The 19,694-nt window shown below is 40.8% G+C and overlaps 1 protein-coding gene and 1 long non-coding RNA gene across 5 annotated transcripts in view; one reads left to right on the top strand and one right to left on the bottom strand.

Annotated features, from left to right (window-relative positions):
• The window catches only part of LOC307224758, a 30,366-nt gene extending 11,338 nt beyond the window's left edge, over positions 1-19,028 (top strand). The window contains exons 2-5 of one of the 2 annotated variants that reach the window (XR_013842731.1): positions 1,564-1,648; positions 4,027-4,110; positions 15,173-15,298; positions 18,725-19,028. This is a non-coding gene — a long non-coding RNA (uncharacterized lncRNA). Of the gene's footprint in view, positions 1-1,563; positions 1,649-4,026; positions 4,111-15,172; positions 15,427-18,724 lie in introns of those variants that run through there. The other variant, XR_013842732.1, reaches the window with a different exon arrangement.
• Positions 1-19,694, bottom strand: part of PAWR (pro-apoptotic WT1 regulator) — a 60,781-nt gene that overhangs the window by 17,015 nt on the left and 24,072 nt on the right. For all 3 annotated transcript variants that reach the window (XM_079991858.1, XM_079991859.1, XM_079991857.1), the window contains exon 3: positions 5,026-5,154. In XM_079991858.1, the coding sequence (XP_079847984.1) occupies positions 5,026-5,154 (129 nt within the window). The remainder of the gene's footprint in view (positions 1-5,025; positions 5,155-19,694) is intronic.

The raw sequence follows: 19,694 nt of genomic DNA, 5'->3' as shown, positions 1-19,694 counted from the left end.
CAGCGCTGTCCGGAGACACTTCCGGGTCACGTGGCCAGCGTGACATCGCTGCTCTGGCCAGAGCCAGAGCCAGAGCCTCACACGGAAACGCCGTTTACCTTCCCGCTGGTAAGCGGTCCCTATTTATCTACTTGCACCCGGAGGTGCTTTCGAACTGCTAGGTTGGCAGGCGCTGGGACCGAGCAGCGGGAGCGCACCCCGCCGCAGGGATTCGAACCGCCGACCTTTCGATCGGCAAGCCCTAGGCGCTGAGGCTTTAACCCACAGCGCCACCTGCGTCCCAGTGGGACTAGTAATTATGTATAAAAGCACTCATGCAAGGCAAGGACAGTCTGCACACACAAGCACACAGCTCATGTATATTATGGTTTAACAAAACACACTTTATGGCTCAGCATTGCATGCAAATGTGGCCAGTGACAAATGATAAAGCACAATCACATTTAAATTCAAGATACAGATATGCCTTCACCTTGAGCTTAGCTTTGGTTTTAACCAAATTGAAACTGTGTCTCAGAACAGAAGCTTCCAAGTGGTTCCTTAATGAGAAATGGCTTCTGGATTTTAAAAGCCAGCGGTGAGTTAAGTTGTTATGTCTTTTATAATTTATATCCCACCTTTCTTTTGAACTGAAAAAATGAAGATTATGAACACTACAAATGTGCAGGGGTTGGAGTGAGAATAAATGCATAAAAGGTAAAAGAACAAAATTATAGTTAAACACTAAAAAGCACTTTAAAAAGATCTGTAAGCAGCTTGTGGCAGTGGGGGGGGGGGAGGATATTTTAGTAGCAACCTTCACAGAACTAGCATGTTCTAGAATGCATTTCAGCCGACTAGAATGCATTTCAGCCAACTCAAACTTAAACAACAGGACCATGGCTTTGGCCCTAAAAGAAGAATAGAAGTCTTAGGTCTGTTCTCATTTCACAAATTGCAAAACCATTGGGGGGAGGAGACATGTATTCAATAACACAGACCACCATGCCCACCCAATTTAAGTCCCGCTAACTCCACAGCACGAGACCATGCAGTGCACCCAATTGTTAACCACTATAGCTAAGATACAATGTAAGATTTCTGTTGGTTAATCACACACACATTTCATGCTTGCAACATTCCCCCAAACATCCTTTACTCGTGGGGTCTTTCTGACTAGTTATAACAAAAAAAAAAAAGCCTATACAAAAAATCATGGAAAACTTCCCCCTCTTTTGTAATTTGCTGCAGCTAGTTTGGAAGGAACTTTTGGCAATTAGCATGCCACTACAAAGCTCTAGGGAAACTAGTGTCAGGAAGGCTTTCAGTGCTGTTTACAAACAGGAACTCATACTAATACATCAAACCTCTGTATTCCCACACAATTAAATAGTCACTAGAGGCTTAGAGATATGACATAGTTATACATATTGCCTTTCACATTACTGGAATAAATAGTATTTCTCTTGAATGTTTTATTACTGGCTACATACAGCAGCTCATTCTTTTACTTGCTCACTCACTCACTTGGATTTTAAATGAAGATTTAGAATAAATTTAATCTTTTTATTATTATTTCAACAGAATTCTGAAGGTGGAGCAATGGGACTAAACTGAAAGTTAAGTGGACAGGACAGATTGAGTTTTGGAACATTTTCCTTTTGAGAAGGTCTGTTATTATTCTATAAATTTCTATCCCACTCTTCCTCCCAAAGAAACCCAGGGTTGTAAACACCAAAATAGTAAAACAGTAAAAACAAAAGCAAAAATAGAAACAGATTTAAAACACTTATAAACAATTACAAGCCCCTGGAAGCATTTAGAAAAAGTCAGAAATCATTCAAGTATAGCAGAAACACTGGGCAGAATTCACCTAATGAATCCCGTCAGTGCAAGCCCTATGCACTTGCTTTCACCCCACTTTCCTTCCCCCACACCTGCAGGTGCCCACTGAACTGGCCTTGGGGGAGAGAACCTCCAGAACAGGACATGGGGGAAGAGAGGCAGGGTCATCCTGTCTGTCAAACTGCAATGTGACACTGGATTCCAGTCAGTATCTTTCAGCCATCAAATGTAGGGGTAAGCAGGAACGTTTTCAAGCTTTTTGTCCTGAAAAGTTAGTGCTTAGGGAGACAGACATACCTCACCAGGGAGGGCATTCCACAAACAGGGAACTACAACTGAGAATGCCCTATCAAGATTCACCCTGCACCATCAACAGGGCCTCCCCCACTTATCAGTCACTATAGGAAATACTGAGCTAGATGGACCATAATAAGAACACAAAAACAGAGGGGAAGTCCTGTTTCACAAGGCCAAAAGTCAATCTAGCCCAGGCATAGGCAAACTTGGCGCTCCAGCTGTTTTTGGACTACAACTCCCATGATCCCTAGCTAACAGAACCAGTGGTCAGGGATGATGGGAACTGTAGTCCCAAAACAGCTGGAGGGCTGAGTTTGCCTATGCCTGATCTAGCCCAATATCCTATTCACAGTGGCCAACCAGATGTCTAGGAGACACCAGCAAGCAGGACGTCTCCTTACTTGTGATTCCCAACAACTGTTACTCAGAGGCATTCTACCTCTGACAGTGGAGCAAGAACACCGTTAAATTGCTCAAGAGGTCTTTCCTTGTAAGCTCATTAAAGATTCTTGCAGCAGTCTTACCCAAACTTTAACAATTGTCTCAAAGGGATTAGTGCTGAAAAGATGAAGACATTTTAATCTACAGGCGAAATGACAACTTTGAAATGAAAATTACTTATTTCTGGAAGCAAGACCAAAATTAGGCTGGTGACAATGGAGGTGCTCCAGGATCTGTTTGCCATCCTTTATCAAAAGAAAAATACTAGTTTATTGTCTCAGCTGTTCAGGGGCAAGCCAGCTCCATTTTATATTTATAAAAAAAATAAAAATGGGTGGGGGGCATGACTTGATGTTTATTATTAATTATCTACCAGACACAGAAGGGCAGGGATGGAAAAAAGAAATATTTTAGTGCTGCTTTTAGGCTGTTTCATTTATTGTATAGTTGGTTAGTTCAGTTGGTTTTTTCCTGTTTCATCACTGTAGGCCTGTTTGCTTGTTTTGCTTTACTTGTAAGTCACCCTGAGGGCTCTATGGAGCCATGTAGCAGAGCACAAATAGGAATTAATTAATTTAAAAGCTAAAGACACTGCAAGGGTGTGTTTCACAAAAAACGCTGCCACCTCTTCAACCATTTGTCTACAGACCATTCTGAAATTGACAGCAGAATTCAAAGTGGTAGTTCTCTAACCTGCCTGCTGCTTTCCAGATCTTGAAGACAGCATATAGAATCTTTTGCAAACTCCAAATACATAAAAGTCCTCCCAAAGATGGGACATTTATGTTAATGATTCATTGTGGATAGGAGGGAGTCAACATGCCACCATACCAGGGTTTTGTTGTTTCAGCCTTTAATTTATAGCCTGTTTTTAAAAAATACTTTTCCGACTGAAATGTTATTTGAAAGTCAGTGCTATGACTAAGGTTCGTTCCAGTATTCAAACTGACTCCCTGAATAAAGGAGATGTCCAGAAACAACTACAGCAACTATGATAGTGACAGAAATGCACAACTACAAACACACAAACATCAGAGCTGCCCCCCTCCCCGTGTTTCATTGTGGTGCTACTGACTGGCAGAGCTACCACCCACAGGAAATGATTTAGGAATGCAGTTAGCACAACCATACGCCTGTTTTTAAAATGCCATTATGCTAATTTCAACAAGAGAGCCCCAAATGGAAAATGGCTATAGATGTATGACATCTGAAAGTCTAATCAATTCTTTTTTCAAAAAGCACTAAAAACATTGAAAGAATTGCAAGAGTAAACCACAATGCAATTTCAAGTATCTAAATGAAAATGCTTTATGGTATGTATTTTGAAAGGCTGGGGCAAATTAACTATTTTAAAAATGCAGAACTATTCTGCATATTGTCTTAATAAACTAAATCTACTTTTGTGCAGATAAATGAATGGAAAAATTGGATGGAAAATTTCCTGACTCTTCCTTTCCCTTGCAGTTATCCATAGCCACTGAAATGCCTCTGGATAGTTGAGGGGCCCTCCTAAACAATATGCGATGTAGTGGAACTAACCAAAATCAGGTGAGCCTCACCTAATTTAAGGCCATTCTTCCCAGCAGCCTATCCAGCATTGTTCATTGTGCAGCAGAATCGCATGTGGCTGCAGAGGACAGTACATTTTCTTTCCATAAATGTCACTGGAATCCTAGAATTGTAGAGTTGGAAGGGACTCTCAAGGGTCATCTAGTCCAACCCCTTGCAATGCAGGAATCTCAACTAAAGCATCCATGACCAAGAAACAATTTGTTAACTGGGATGCTGAAAGAAGTGTGAGATCAATTCTGTTTTAAGGAAACGTTTTCATCTTCCTTGTGTTGAAAGAAAGACCATATCACTGCATATTGTAGCAGACACCCTAGAGCCTCAAGAAACAAAATAACCACTTAACTTTCAGCCCTGTCTTTTAAAATTTGCCCTTGCCAGTTAGCATTAGGCCTGATGTATTGAATACTTGCCCTTGCCAATTAAAATTTCCAGTTCTAATAATACATACCCTTATTGGTCTGACAGTCAAACAATGTAATGGTGACAATGTCTATCATATAGATGAGTGTTTTTTAACCTTTGGGGGCCTCTTGTGGGCACCACAAACCCACACTGAAACTAAGTACACACCACAGTTTATACTACTGGCTGCATTCAAGCCTAATTTCAGTGGGGGGTGGCAGAGCAGACCTTGTGAGTATCAGGGAAGGCTCCTGTGGGCAGATCTACATTGCTGACGCTTGGTATAAATGTTTAGTCAGAAGAACCAGTGTGTGTTCACAATAAGCATTAAACTGAACATTAAAATAAAGTTAGGTACTAGAAGTTACTTATTTCACAAAGCTGAGGTACCAAGTTTGGCAAACACATTTACCCAACTCCTACAGCGGCAGAAGTAGTGATGTGCTGAATCTCTTGAAGTTCAAAGAAAACAGTGTTGAAACTCCTCACCTGTAATATGTATGAGGCACTTGGGTCTGCACTGGCTGATTCATTCTGCGCTGTGTTCTGTTGTGTGATTGCATCTTCCCTTTTACGCTCCTTTTGTCCTGCTTCATCATCATCATATTCGTCCAAGCTCTACAAACAAAACACATTAATGGTTATGGTTTGGTGGTTGTGGTTGTTGTTGCTGCATGACCATTCAAAGTAGTACGTACAAGGCATGAATTTGTTGGTCAAGATCAAAGGCTACTAGCCTCAATGCTTATGCTCTGCTTCCACAGCTGGAGGAAGTGATGTTTCTAAATACCAGTTGCTGGAAGCTACAGGAGGGTAGAGTGCTCTTGTGCTCAAATCCTGTTTATGGGTTTCCCATAGGTATCTGGTTGGCCACTGTGAGAACAGGATGCTGGACTAGATAGGCCATTGGCCAGCAGGCTCTTCTTAAGCTCTTCTTCGTTAAGTTAAATCAGAGAGGAATAGGAAACCTTTGACCCATTCCAGATGTTGTTGAACTCCAAGTCCCATTTCCTCCAGTCAACCATGGCTAATGGTCTGGGGTAATGGGAGCTGCAGTTCAACAACATATGGAAGACCACAAGGTACCCACTCCTGGGTTAAGTGTAAGATGCAGTTGGCTATATTACATCTGGCTAGACAGAATAATGATCAAGACTCTACATGAGGCAGCTTCATATGTTCTTCACAGGATACAAGTTATAAAACAAAAAGCAATTGTTCAAGCGAAGAGGCCAAAGCGAAGACTTTGCTATTAGAACTCTTGCATTTTTCATCAGCATTTCTTTTAAGTCTGCAAGTATAAAATGAAGCAAAACAGATGGAAAATTCATAGGGACAGCTGAAAGCTCAGATAGATAATTTAGCCTTCATACTGAAATTTTGGCAGGGGTGTGAAGATTTGTGTAAAGAAACGATAGTGGCTTGTGGTCCAAATCTAGCCTTCAAATGGCCGCAGGCTAACCTTCCCTCTGGTAAACAAAACTTCTCATGATGTGCTTCAAGATGCAGAACACCACTAGTGCTACTTAAGACAAAAAAGTAATTTACAAAGAAAAAGCAAAGTAAATTATCATTGGGCAAATTCTATAATTGTCAGGAGGTTGGGGGAAAGAAAGAGAAGAATCATTTGGTAAGGCAAGCACCTTCCTCACTGTGAAAAAGTTACTGCCAGACACAACCAGACAACAGTATCCACATGTTTGAGTCACTTGCAGGACTGACTCATAATAGTACACTTTTGTAAGTAGAGATAAACAATAGGATTATTTTAATGCTTATTATCTCTCTCTCACACAGTGGGTTGTATCCATCAAAGTCATCCCATTAGGACAAGGACTTACACTTGCACAATGTGACTTCCTCTCCAACTCCTCTCACTGTGCCCCTCCCAAATCTATTTTGGGTTTCCCTCCAACCTTCTGCATCAGAGTTGATGGGGTATGTGGGGAGAAGAGAGGTATAGAAACTCCCTTTGCATACATGAAAATCTTTGGGCTAATGGAACAAGTTCATTGGGTACAAAAGCATGTCTGCTTTCCCCAGCAGCTGTAGGAAAAGAGGTGAATGGGGAAGGTAATCTCAACAGAGCTATAGAAACCTCAACACAGGAGTGGAGAAATAATTTCCCTGCTGATTGCCTCACAATCTGCCTGTAAACAACTCTTCCTCCCACAACATAAAGAATGAGGCACAACTGGAAGGAAGTGTGGGTTGGCAAAGGAGCAACTGTGTTCCCTCCCCCAGATAAATGGAGAGAAGAGAATGACTGGCAGGGAGCAGAAAGAGGGCAGGCACCAATACATTTTTGAAGGAACGAAAAGCAAAACTGCAACACCCTTCTCCACTCTCATTCCCTTTTAACTGCAACCTTGCACATTCACTCCACTTGCTCACAATCTAGCACAGGGGTCGGCAAGGTTTACCTTGCCTGGGCCGGTTCACTTCAGTGGAGATTCCTCCGTGGGCCAGATTGCGTGCGCCCACTCACACACGTGCCTACGATTTCCGGCTTCTGTGCAGACATGATTTTAGGTGCCATGGAAGAGAGTCCCCGCACCATGCTGGTTTAGCACAGTGGGCAGGGATTCGCTGAGTGGGTGGCTTTGTTCGGGGGCGGCTTGTGGGCCAGTTAAAAGACCCCCGTGGGCCGCTTGTGGCCCATGAGCCTTAGGTTGCCTACCCCTGATCTAGCAAGTAATTTCACTTGAAACCTTCCAAGCCAAAGCACTTATGCCCACAACTGCTGGGACTTAATTCACAACCTGTCAGAGGTGCTAACCTTCCTAACTCAACCTGGACTCAGGTCCTTCATACTATTTTCCAGTTTACTCATCTCATTTCTAGGAACACTCCTTCCTCCCACCCCATATGCCAAAGTCGTTTCCATCATTCTAAGGCTTTTGGATTGCTTCCAATCCCAGAGTACCAATGGCTTAGCATGCATAACAGGCTCTAGGCTCAGTTCCTAGCATCTTCTGGTAGCAGGGCTAGAAAACTCTGGGCCAGATGAGAAAATGGTCAGACTACACTTAAAATTCAGAAGTGCTTCAAGGCACATCTGAAGCCAAATGAAGCCATCACTAGTCCTGGCAGGTCATAGTTTTAAGGGAGATTTTTCACCCTGTGGCCATTTTTCTTCCCCAAATGTATTTTTCAGCATATTAGGAAGTCAGAAAGCTTCTTAGCAAGGTCTGACTCAACAGCCTTCACCCAGAGTAAGTGCCTCCTTTGACTATGAAAAGCTGGCTTTGATTATGAAAATGAATATACAGATCTTAAAATTGCAATAAAGTATGTTGATGGAGCAAGTGGCGACAGATATGGAAAATGAGAAGAAACTTTTTTTTTTGTCCCTTTATATTAGTCAGACAACTTTGTGTACAATCTGAAGATTTAGAAAGGACGTCCCATCCAGCTTCAATTTACATGATATAAACTCAAGTGAGATGAAGAGAGGTTTTTCTTTTTAAATAAGCATCTAGATTCTGTAGATTTTATGGCTTTAAATAAAATGGGAGGAGAGAAAGGAAAATCAACGGATATGCTGCATAACCTTCTTTAAAACAAACAGTAGTTCATTTATTTATTAAAGTATTTCTATACCACCATATCATAAAATATCAGAGTGGTGTGCTAAAACACAAAACACCATTATGTTGCAGGTGACTTATCTGCGATATTGCACTGCTGTCTGTAGAGCTCTGGTGTAGGTGCTAATCATACACAGTTGTAAAATTTCAGAGTAGTTTAAGAAAGTGAAAAGTATAACATATGCATGTTTTCCAAATTTCCCAAAACTAGCTCAAGGTAACTTGAAGGAAAAACACATAACCCTCGGATTGCTGCAAACCTTTTATTTTCTCTAGGTATTGTCTGGATTTCTGTGCTGTCACAGAAGCTTGATGAAAAAAGAGACTTTCCAGAATTAGGAATGCAGTTCAAAATTTAGAAATAGTCTCCTGGTCTTTAAAAGCCAGATTTCTTCACAAGAACCACTAACCACACATTAGACTTATTAAGTAAGCAAAGATTAATACAAGGAATGTATGTTAATGCACTGGGAAAATGAAAACATTGAGACTAGACCTTAAAACTGATTATTAACACAGCATTTTAAATAATCACAGAATAAAACCCCCGAAAAGCTTCATAGGCAAGAAGTGTTCAGATTGTGAAGCCATCTGAAGATAAAGCTACATTGGAAGAAAACAGAAGGCAAAAGTATGAGAAATGCAAGAGGTCTATGATTTGGGGTCACACTGAACAAACTTGGCCTTCAGAGGAATCAAGATGTTTTAAAAAATAAGCACCTTTCAGGGGAAGAAGAAATATTGACCAAGGCAGAGCAGCAGCCGTACCAAATTGTGCTAAACTGTAGAACACACCTTCTTTCAGCAAAGAAACTCACTTATATGTACTTGCTGGTTACCACTCACCTTATAACTCCTTGAGTGTGTTGGAGAATGTGAATGTAGGAAAAGGAAGTTAGTTTTTAAAATAAGTTAATTTTTAAAAGACATCCCAAAAAATCTCACCAGAAGCAACAGAAGCAGTTTGAGCAGACTATATGAGCAGACTACACCTTTGTGGCTGCTTCTGCCCCAACCCAAATGTTTCCAATGACCTCTGTCCACACATTTCTTCGTGATAATGTTTTTAAATAACACATAAGCAGTCAGGTGCCTTCAATGAAGAGGGATGTTTGCTAAACCACATCTCACAGTTACAGAATGATTAACAAGCTGCCTGCATTGGTATGAAATCTCATGTTCTACCCTGTGATAACAAAGCTGTTCTAAGATCAAGGGCCATCCCACAGATTCTACAAGACAACTATTGTTCCTTGTACATCAACACCAAGGTCACAAAATGACACTTAAATCTGTTTCAGAGAACTGATGACATTCTGGTCACCGGTGACTTTTACCTATCAAGCATCCCCGGAACCTAAAGACCTGAAAAGGATGGGTTGGTGGGAAACACCATGCCATACACATGTTGCTTCCCAAGGCTATAATCACTGCAGAGAAGCATCATGGAGGCAACATCCTAAAGTGGTTACTGGAAAACTAAGAAGTACCATCCATGTTAGATCCTCTGAGCCACTTGCATATTGAGAAACCTCTAGGAAAACTGTTCTGTTGCTTGGTGAGAGGCAGAAAATGAAGCAGTCGAGATAATTATGCTCTGTGCACATTCTAGCATAGATGCTTTGTTCAGGAGAGCTGTGGCCCATTACTATTAGCACCAGTAACCCATCTTACAAAACAGACCTCATGAAAGCCCCTGCATTCCATATCAGATGTTTTGAGTCACATGGGCACAATGCAGATATAATGAGGAACCTGGTTATGCCCCTGGTGCCAAGCTCTTTTTCATCAGGAGATGAGGTTGGAGATTCAGAGTGGGAGAAGGAATTGCCCTCAGTGCCAGCCCCAGAAGCACCTAGCCAACTTCTTCCAGAAGAGCCCATGGTGCCAGTATCCATCCAGCATGACAATGTTGTGTGGCCCTCCTATGACAACTCCAACTCAGAAGTTCTAGTACAACCAGTCTCCTCTACTCTGTCACAGTCAATAACTGATACATCAAGCTGGGGTCTTTTAAATAAGAGGCTTCTCTCAGCAAACGTGGAGGTAGCTACTGAGTCATGTAAAGCTCATTTGGAGGATGACTGCTGCTGAAGCAATATCTGAGTTTTGTTCTCATGAACTCCTGAGCCCTGGATGGAGCTGTCCAGGGTAATCTTGGTTTGTCTCTGCTGAAGTCAGCACTAACTGCAGAACAGCTTCAAGCTTGTGAGCACCCCCTTTTCTCACGTCTGTGAGGAGCAGCTTTTGATTCTATACCAACCAGTTTCCCATGATTTCCTGAACTTTGGGAACTGTTTTGTTAAACTATGGTTGGAGACAATTCAGCAGGATTCAGCATAGCTTAAGCCAATGGTAATTAACATTGTGTTCTCCAAAGGTTGTTGAACTCCAGCTCCCATCAGCCCCACCCAACACAGCCAATGCCCAGGGCTGATAGAAGTTGTAGTTCAAGGAAATCTGGAGGGATGTTGATCTTCTGCGCTACATGAAATAAGAGGTAGAAGGGGGAAATGTGGAAGCACAAGGCTGGCCACACCTTGTTCTCATACTGGACAACCATAGTTTTCTATTATGGCTGAACTAGGTGGCGCTAAAGGTTAAAGCCTCAGCGCCTAGGACTTGCCGATCGAAAGGTCGGCGGTTCGAATCCCTGCGGCGGGGTGCGCTCCCGCTGCTCGGTCCCAGCGCCTGCCAACCTAGCAGTTCGAAAGCACCTCCGGGTGCAAGTAGATAAATAGGGACCGCTTACCGGCGGGAAGGTAAACGGCGTTTCCGTGTGCGGCTCTGGCTCACCAGAGCAGCGATGTCACGCTGGCCACGTGACCCGGAAGTGTCTCCGGACAGCGCTGGCCCCTGGCCTCTTAAGTGAGATGGGCGCACAACCCCAGAGTCTGGCAAGACTGGCCCGTACGGGCAGGGGTACCTTTACCTTTTAATCAATAGAATTTCACGTCTTTAAATGTTTCAGAGTATCCAAGATTTAAGGGGTAAATTACACTTAGAATATTTTTCATTATTTTCTCAGCTTCTATACATTGCTTTTCTATCAGCCAGGTATGTTTGTGTGTGTTTATTTTGTGTGTGGAGATACATATATATTTATATACACACACAAGCATGCATGTGTGTGAGAGAGTGAGAGAGAGAGAGAGAGAGAGAGAGAGAGAGGCGCGCACACACACACACACACACACTGCTCAAATAATCTTCCTGTGATTTTGTATTTTTAAAAAGCTGCTAGATTCAATAGCCTATTAACAACAATTCCACATATGCTGATTCTGATACAACCATTTATTTAAAAGGATACTTACAGTTACACATCTGAGCTTAATATAGAGAATTGATTAAATTCCTTAGTACTGAAATAAACACTTGAGATTACAGTAATTATACTTCCTTCTAAACCTCAAGTTGTGGAAACAAGAGCAGCAACAAGAAAAAAAAAGCAGATGCCTAAATCAAGCATGATTAAAACACATGGCTCAAAGAACACAATTCTCAACCAGACTTTGAAACCATATATTGCCAGTGCCATTCAAAACTGACTAAACCTATCCCTTGGGATAAACTGAAGGTAAAAATACAAGAGCAGAATGTCTTTTATTAATTAAAATATATTCCAATCTATTATACAACCCATTTTGAATTTCAGTATCTGCTCAGGGGATAGAATGGTGCTTCTTTCAAAAATCCACCCACCTCTATTAGCATTTGCAGTTTTTGAGCCTGATCCACCTGACCCTTAATACAGGGACCTGTTTGATTCTTTGCTTAACAAAACCCTTCTCTGATGAATTTTAGTCCTCTGAACTTCCTTCTGTAGACTTATTCAAGCCTGAACAGTTTCGTCAGTATAGTCTTTGAGGACCTTTCTATTCCATCTTATTAAATGCTTTGCCACCGGGTTATAAACGAACAAGCTGAACAATGGCTATGCAAAGTGACTTGGGAGAGAAAGATGTTCAAAAACCTTGCAACCTTTCAAGGGATAATTAGCCACTTTCCCAATGCAAGCATTCCTCACATTACTTACATTCCTCCACAGCTGTTTTACTTCCGACATACCAACACAGCCTTGCAATAAATGGCTGGCTGCCCATTTGCTTACTTAGCTCTCCCCCTGTAGCTTCCCCTTTTCACCACTTTTCCACTGCTCAGTCCCCCCCCCCCCCCCATTCCATCTTCACCTGAAAAGCCCACTCCCACCATCTGGAAGGAAATTAAGTAGTGAACTGCACTGCACTTTTTCCTGGGTGGAGAGAGCACCATGGTACTCACACAGGCTTCCCTATTAGCTTAAAAGGTGATCAATACAGGGGGACTTACTGTCTAACACTTCAGAAAGTGGGAAGAATGGGAGAGGAGAATCTGCCATCACTCAACTCAAGGCAACCTCAACCCTGACTCTCCATGCTGCCACCGAAAAACAAAAAGCACCAGAATTTGTAAAATTAGTTAGTATGTTAGATATTCTTGGGAAATTTGACAATAACCTTTGACTCATGCTTCAAGCAGTACACAGAACACACATTTAAAATTGGGGGTGGGGAGATGTCTCATTTTAGTGGAGGAATAGGGAACATAACAGGCTAGAGAATTTTTGGCCTACAGGGAATCTTACATGTTTAGATCAATATTTATTTCCTTCCTTCCTTCCTTCTTTCTAACCTTGTACAGACATGAAACACATTTTTAATGAATAAGAGTTTTATTGCATTTTTTGTATTTGTGAGTACTGCTTGAAAATGGAACACTTAAGAAACTTTCACCTATTTGATTTTCTGGTGCAATGATGCAAGAACAATTATGTTTGATCTAAATCCAAAACAAAAGTGCTATTAGGAATGATTGTAAAATAAGGAGTGGGAGAGCTGTGGTTTCTTTCCAAGAGCAGTTTAAAACATGTCTTTTTACAGCTTGCAAGATGTACCTTTAAACAACTAAGCAAAACCAACTCATTGGTCACATTCAAAAGTAATATCCTCCATCCAACAATCATTGACTGTTGTGGGAATTTCAAGGGGTTAACCTATTTCTAGACAAAGCAGGATGAATTCAACTGCTGAGTCTGATTTAACATGAAGACTATTTTGTTTTTAAAGCATTTGCAGCACCCACAATCTGCAAAAAATTGTGGTTTATGCAAAAGGTTTTTAGAACCATCACAACAGCAGCATTGCAGTAACTAAATTCTACAGAGGTGGAAGTCAGATGCTACTGTTCACAGTATTAAAATGTGCAGTTAATTTTTCCAACTGCATGGTAAAGCCTGTAATAATGTCCCTTAGACAACAGACAGCTGAATGAGCATCTGAGGGTGAAAAGGAATGTTTTCATAGGCACAGTTAGTAAATACCAATGGTTGTAGCAGACATTCTTCCTTAAATGGAAGCTAACACTGATTTAGCTGAAGTGCTTTTTGCTGCAATAGATGTGACTGCCTAGCTATTAACCTTTGCAACACCTTCAGCTAGAAGACACAAAAGCTGAACACTTCAGCACAAACAATTGCTTTTAAATTCATTTCTTGTTATATACTTTAGATCTCAAAATCTCCTATGTCCAATTTCTACAGAAAGCAACTGAAAAGTAAGAACAATTTTAGATTTAAAAAATTCACCTCAAACTAGGCACATGCTTTTATCAGCTGAGATTAGGAGTGTTACAATATTTCTTAGGGAGGTGTGAACATTTAAATATGGTAAGCCCAGTATAAAGAGTTTTCTTATTCCTTAACTCCCTCGCCTCAAAGTCCAATTGTATTTTAAAATTAGACATAATTCTGGGATATTCATATTTCCAAACTAGTCTGTACAAATGTAGAAATAATAATTTAGAAATAGTTCTAAGTGGCATGTTGATATTAAGTGATTTAGAAATTTTATAGATCTTTTAAATACATTTTTATTTTGGAAAAAGCAGTAAATTAAAACAAACTTTTCTGATAGTCTGGAAAATGATCTTAAGATGTGTGGCGCAATTGAACTGCCTTCTCTCTTTTTTGACTGCAACTTTCATAAATAGTAGACTGCAATTTCTAGGGACATTAAGTGAACGGCATTGGCATATGATAAACTTGCACCTTCTTGATTTAGGCTATGTTCTGATATAATGCTAAACATGGATTAGTACACGGGTAGTCAACATATCACCTTCTGGTTATTTCAGACTATAACACCCTTTATCTCTGACTGCCAGACATACTGGCTAGAGCTGGTGAGTGGTGCAGTCCAAAACATCTGGAAAGTACCATGTTGGCAACCTCTGCTTTAAAAGGTTGAGAGAGCAAGTCTAACACACACACAGGTTCATAGGCTCTTCCCCTCCCCTCCAGTGTGGCCATGAGGAGGACATCAGGAGCTTCTGCTTCCACTTTAAATTGAGCAGAGTTTAGCTTGTTATCCAAACCCTAAACTGTGGAGAACCTTAATTACGGCTAGTTAAAAACAAGTCAGCTTAATAAGCTCTAGGCAGATCCATACCATATATTTAAAACACATATAATGCACATTAAACATATGTAATTTGCTCCAAAGAATCCTGTTAAGTGTGATTCTCCCCCCCCCACAGAACTACAGTTCCCAACACCTTTAATAAACTACAGCTCCCAGGATTCTTTGGGGGAGGTTATGAGCTTTAAATGAGAATTGAATGTGTTTTAAATGCATGGTATGGATCTGCCCTATGATTTGAAGATGAACCACTATTTGGCAGTGTTTAGACATGAGGGAGAAGGATGGGGGTGGTGAGCCTGTAGACAGTTAACAACATCTGGCTTATTATTCCTTCGATGAATTTTTCCCAATAGTTTGATTCAACACTTTCTGGGCCTAGAATTACGGTATAAGTAAATCTGATACCCTTTCAAGACTGCACACATCCTCCTATTGTAAGGTTTTCATTTATTGAACTAATCTTGATATGGTGAACAAATCGTTGTGTGGACCAATTTAATGGTGGAAATAAACTATATCACTGCTATGTCCCTCCTCCATTTTTGCAAAAACTGAAATTGCCATAATACTGTTTTCATTTTGAAGTTCCAAGAGAGGAAACAGAACATTACCTGGCAGCTAACTACTAGACTGGATGAGCAGAGGTTCTGAAGGCAAGGCATCAACTTGCCAAAATCCAGGCATCAATACTATATAAGGCATTTGGAACAAGTGAGTATTTATTCATTCTTCCCCTGCTGCCCCGCCTCCAACCTTTTCTTCCTGTAGTGAAGCAGTTGTTTACAAGGACAATGTTCTCCCAGCAAGAGTTAATGATTGGTACAATAAGAAAAGAAAAGCATGGCTTCATTCTCAACATTCCACTAAAGCAGCTTCTTCTAAAATTGGGGGGGAGGAGAAAAATGCCCAATGACCCAGAAATCTAGTCATGCTACAAACCACTAACAAAAGGCTAAAAGAATAGAAAGGGTGGTAATAGATGTTGTGTCTTGCAACGTAGCCCCTGTCCCCTATTATACCCACAGTGCATTCAGTTTTGTTATCAATACGCTCACTGTTTGTGATCATTACCTTTATGATCGTTGCCTTTGCTGCCTGAAATCCTGAGTGTCTGAATACTTATTGACATATACATTAAGGAATTCCTACCACTGCTTAAAAAACCACAGGTTTCTGAAAATTTAATTACCCTGAAGGAATAAAGAAGAATGGGTCAACTGAAGCTTATAAAAGTAAACATTAAGTGTAAAATAGTGTTGTTGTTTTAAATATCACTATAACGTCACACATCATGCAAGTATACAGTACTAGTTCTTTGCTAGTTTAATACAATTTTTTCATGATTCATTCATTTAATTTTCTACAATTAAGGTGTAAAAAGTTGTTAAATTATTTCTTGATTTCCAAAAGCTGGCTGAAATAATAAACAGAAGATGGCATCCAATGCTCTTGTTCCATTAGTGCTAAATTATTGTGCCATTGATGCTACATTGGATTCAGTCCATATTAGTTTATGCAGGCAATAGACTTGCAGTTCTAGATACCACTCAATAGAATATACTTTCCAACCCAGGCTCAAACAGCACAACAGACTTCTCAATTATAATTTGCAGCTGCAACCTATACCTACTCACCTGGATGTAAATGTCATTGAATTCAATGGGTGATACTCAATGTTGTGTGGGCAGATGCAAGCTCAAACAATTAACCTTTCCCTCTCATGAAGACCTCAATTCTCTTTTCCCTCCCCATCTTTGGGTGGTTCTGGGACTTCCAGGGTGAGGAGGCAAGAGAAAGATTCCTTGTCCGAAAATCATCTTTCACTAACACAGTGCTGGATATCAGCCAGTGGGATTACTTCTGAGTAGAGATGTACAGGATTGCACTCTTACTGACTTTCAAAATATCTAATGTTATTTCTTTAGCATTCCACCACTATACGACAGCCATTAATTAAGTTCCAATGCTGTAAAAGTGGTTAATGTAATGGGTTATGTACAATTCAGTCAGCCTTCCTTCAAGTCCTGCATCCCCATTATACATACCGTATTTACTTGAATCTAATGCTCACCTTTTTTGGCTAAATTATATTGTGAAAATTAAGGTGTGCATTAGATTTGAAGGTACATTTACATTTGCCAGCAAATACTTCTTTTGGTTTATGCAAAATTAATGATTTACATTACATACACTGGCGTTCAAAGTGAAAGAACAGCAAAATTCACAACCAATTAAAATAAAACAGCAGCAAAATCTAAGACACTATAGCTAAAGAAGACCACTGAAATTGAGCAAGGTTGAAGCCTCCACTCACCAGCTGGTGCAGGAAGGATGCAATCCTGCTGGCTGCAGTAAACTGTTTAACCAGCATGTTGTACACAGGGAACACACTGTGGAAGCAAGGCCCCAAAAGATTTTTAAAAAGTGTCCCAGGGCAGGAAGAGGACACCTAACCCAGGACCATCATTTCCTTCCCCCCTCACCCTCCCAATAATAGAGGTTTTCAAAAGCCATAATTAAACATTATTATTTGGGGCAAGATTCTGGTTGAGTCTTCCCCAAGTTGGGTTGGGGGAAGGCATGCATAGACCTATAAATTAACACATTACATTATCCATTTATGAACCTCAGTTTTGGTATCTTAGAATTCTCATGAGCAATACTGGGTAATTTCCACTAGTTTTGTGGGATGTAATCCATTGGAGCAGTCAAGTACAACATTCCTTGTTTGCCTAGAGAGGACATAGACAGGGGGATGTTGATCCAGCCAGTTGAACTTCCTGTTACACCTGCTCTGGAGATCCTCCCCCTGCAGGTGACCAGTTGGTGGGCATGACCCTTGCAGACCCCACAAAAGGTCCAGTCACGCAACCATCTCTCTCTTTTGATGCGATTTCTTCTCTTGGACTGCACTGCTGGCTCCCAGCCAGCAGCACATGGGCCCATGCTCATGAAGGATGTAAGCCACACTCTATCTGTAACTACAAGCTAAAGCCTGCCTTCAGGGATCATACTGTGAACTGAATGCAAGCAAACTTTTCATTACTTTTAAGGAAGACTCTTGTGTCTTTATTCTTTTAGGAGGGAATCAAAGGGGTCTTACCAGGAATACACACCAATCTGGGGGTGCCAGATTGGATTGCTTAACTAAAGTGATTCAAATGAATCTGTAACTAGCTTCTTGCTGTGTATAACGGGTAATGAACTCTGCTATATATGTGTGACTCATTAGCGTGAGTTAGGAAAGATAATATTTAATCAATATATCCTCTCCTACTATCCAGTAGAGAGCCAGTGTGGTATAGTGGTTAAGAGCGGTAGATTCATAATCTGGGGAACCGGGTTCGCGCCTCCGCATGCAGCTGCTGGGTGACCTTGGGCCAGTCACACTTCTCTAAAGTCTCTCAGCCCCACTCACCTCACAGAGTGTTTGTTGTGGGGGAGGAAGGGAAAGGAGAATGTTAGCCGCTTTGAGACTCCTGAAGGGGAGTGAAAGGCGGGATATCAAATCCAAACTCCTCTTCTTCTTCTACAAAATTCCCAGTTTTCTTATATAAAGGGTACATAAAATTTCTGAAGCACTGTTGGATGGTTTTCTCAGATCCAATTTCACCTGCGTACCTGGTTTTCCTCCTCCAGTTTGTTTCATGGTGGGACTTTCCTAACATTCTATTTTCCCCATATCCTACACTGCAACTATGCTGCTAGGTGCCATAAGAAAGCGGCAGAGATAGCACAGGATAGTACTCACCCCGGAAATGATCTCCTTCAGCTTCTGAAGGAGAAGGTATAGGGTTATAAAGAAGGTATAGGGTTATAAAGGCCAGGACTAGCCACCTGAGAAACAGTTTCTTTGCAAATGCAATTCTGGTTCTAAACACAGCATAAGGGGTTTCTACAGTATAGTGTATTTTAAAATAGGGTTTTAGAGTTTTTTGGGGTTTTTGAATGTTTTATGAAGTTTTTATGTAGTTTTACAATTTCATTGTCCTGCATTGGACAATGACAATAAAGATATATCTAAAAAACTTCTTCCTCCTTCCTGTTCTTTACATTTTTGTTATAAACATGTAAAACAGCAGCAGCCTCTTTCCAGCTAACATAACCTTCCATTTTTACTTTTGGGTTGGTTTTCAGCATACAGAAGAGCAGTCAAAATTCACATGGTACACCAGCAATTCTAGGAATTTGAGAAGATATTTTGGTGCTGAGGTGAGGTTTCTGAAGGAAATTTTCATTTAGCAAACTAAAGTTTAAAAATAAACTGGTATCTCGTTTACCTCTGACAGCAGCTGGTGAACAGCTGTTGCCACAAAACAATTGGATCAAAAACACTCACTATCCAAACTGGATGAAAACTCTGGAATCAGGAAACAGATTCCTTCTGCGCTCCAGTTGGACACCTAGCTAAATTATGCAATACAAGTGAGTATATTGTTTATCTTTGCTTCTTAGAGAAGACTATCACCACTTTTCACTCCATTTAATCTTGCACAAGAGTCTACAAGATTCCCCTACAAAACAGAGATCAATTTAAAGTATAAATGTAGGGGAGGTGGCCAATGGGCAGTGATTGTTGCTCCCCATATTAATAATCTTTGCCGCTTGCAAAGCAACCCCCCCCCCTACAATTTGGGTGTTCTTGAAGGAGGGTTAAACCTTAATATTCAGTTTCCGTTTTCCAGAAATGGAGACAACAGACTTGGATACACTTGAGTTTATAGCTCCTGCACAGAGAATTGAAGTGTAGAATTATGCTGTACAAAAAAAAAGGGGGGGAGGTTTCTTCATTAGGCTTAGTTCATAAATTCCACTAGCGGAGAAAGCACATTTAGGCTACGTTCTGCAACATATTTACGTTAAAGTAAGCTCCACTAAACAAAGTAGAATTTACTTCTGAGCAAGTACATATAGGATTGTGCTTAACAAGCAAGAATTTGGACAGTTTCAAAGATTCCCAGATTTCATGTACACTACAATAGCCTTAGTATTTAAATATCTGCACTGTAAATTAAATGCAGCAAGTGGGCCAAGAGCATCACCTGGTTAAGATGTTTCAGGTGTTGATCTGTTCAGTAAGCTGAACAGGAGATCCCTTGTGGCCTCA

The sequence above is a fragment of the Podarcis cretensis genome, assembly GCF_951804945.1.
Source record: "Podarcis cretensis genome assembly, chromosome: 10".
In the NCBI taxonomy this organism is placed as follows: domain Eukaryota; kingdom Metazoa; phylum Chordata; class Lepidosauria; order Squamata; family Lacertidae; genus Podarcis; species Podarcis cretensis.
The sequence above is the reverse complement of the archived record's forward strand: the minus strand, read 5'-3'. Positions and strand labels throughout refer to the sequence as shown.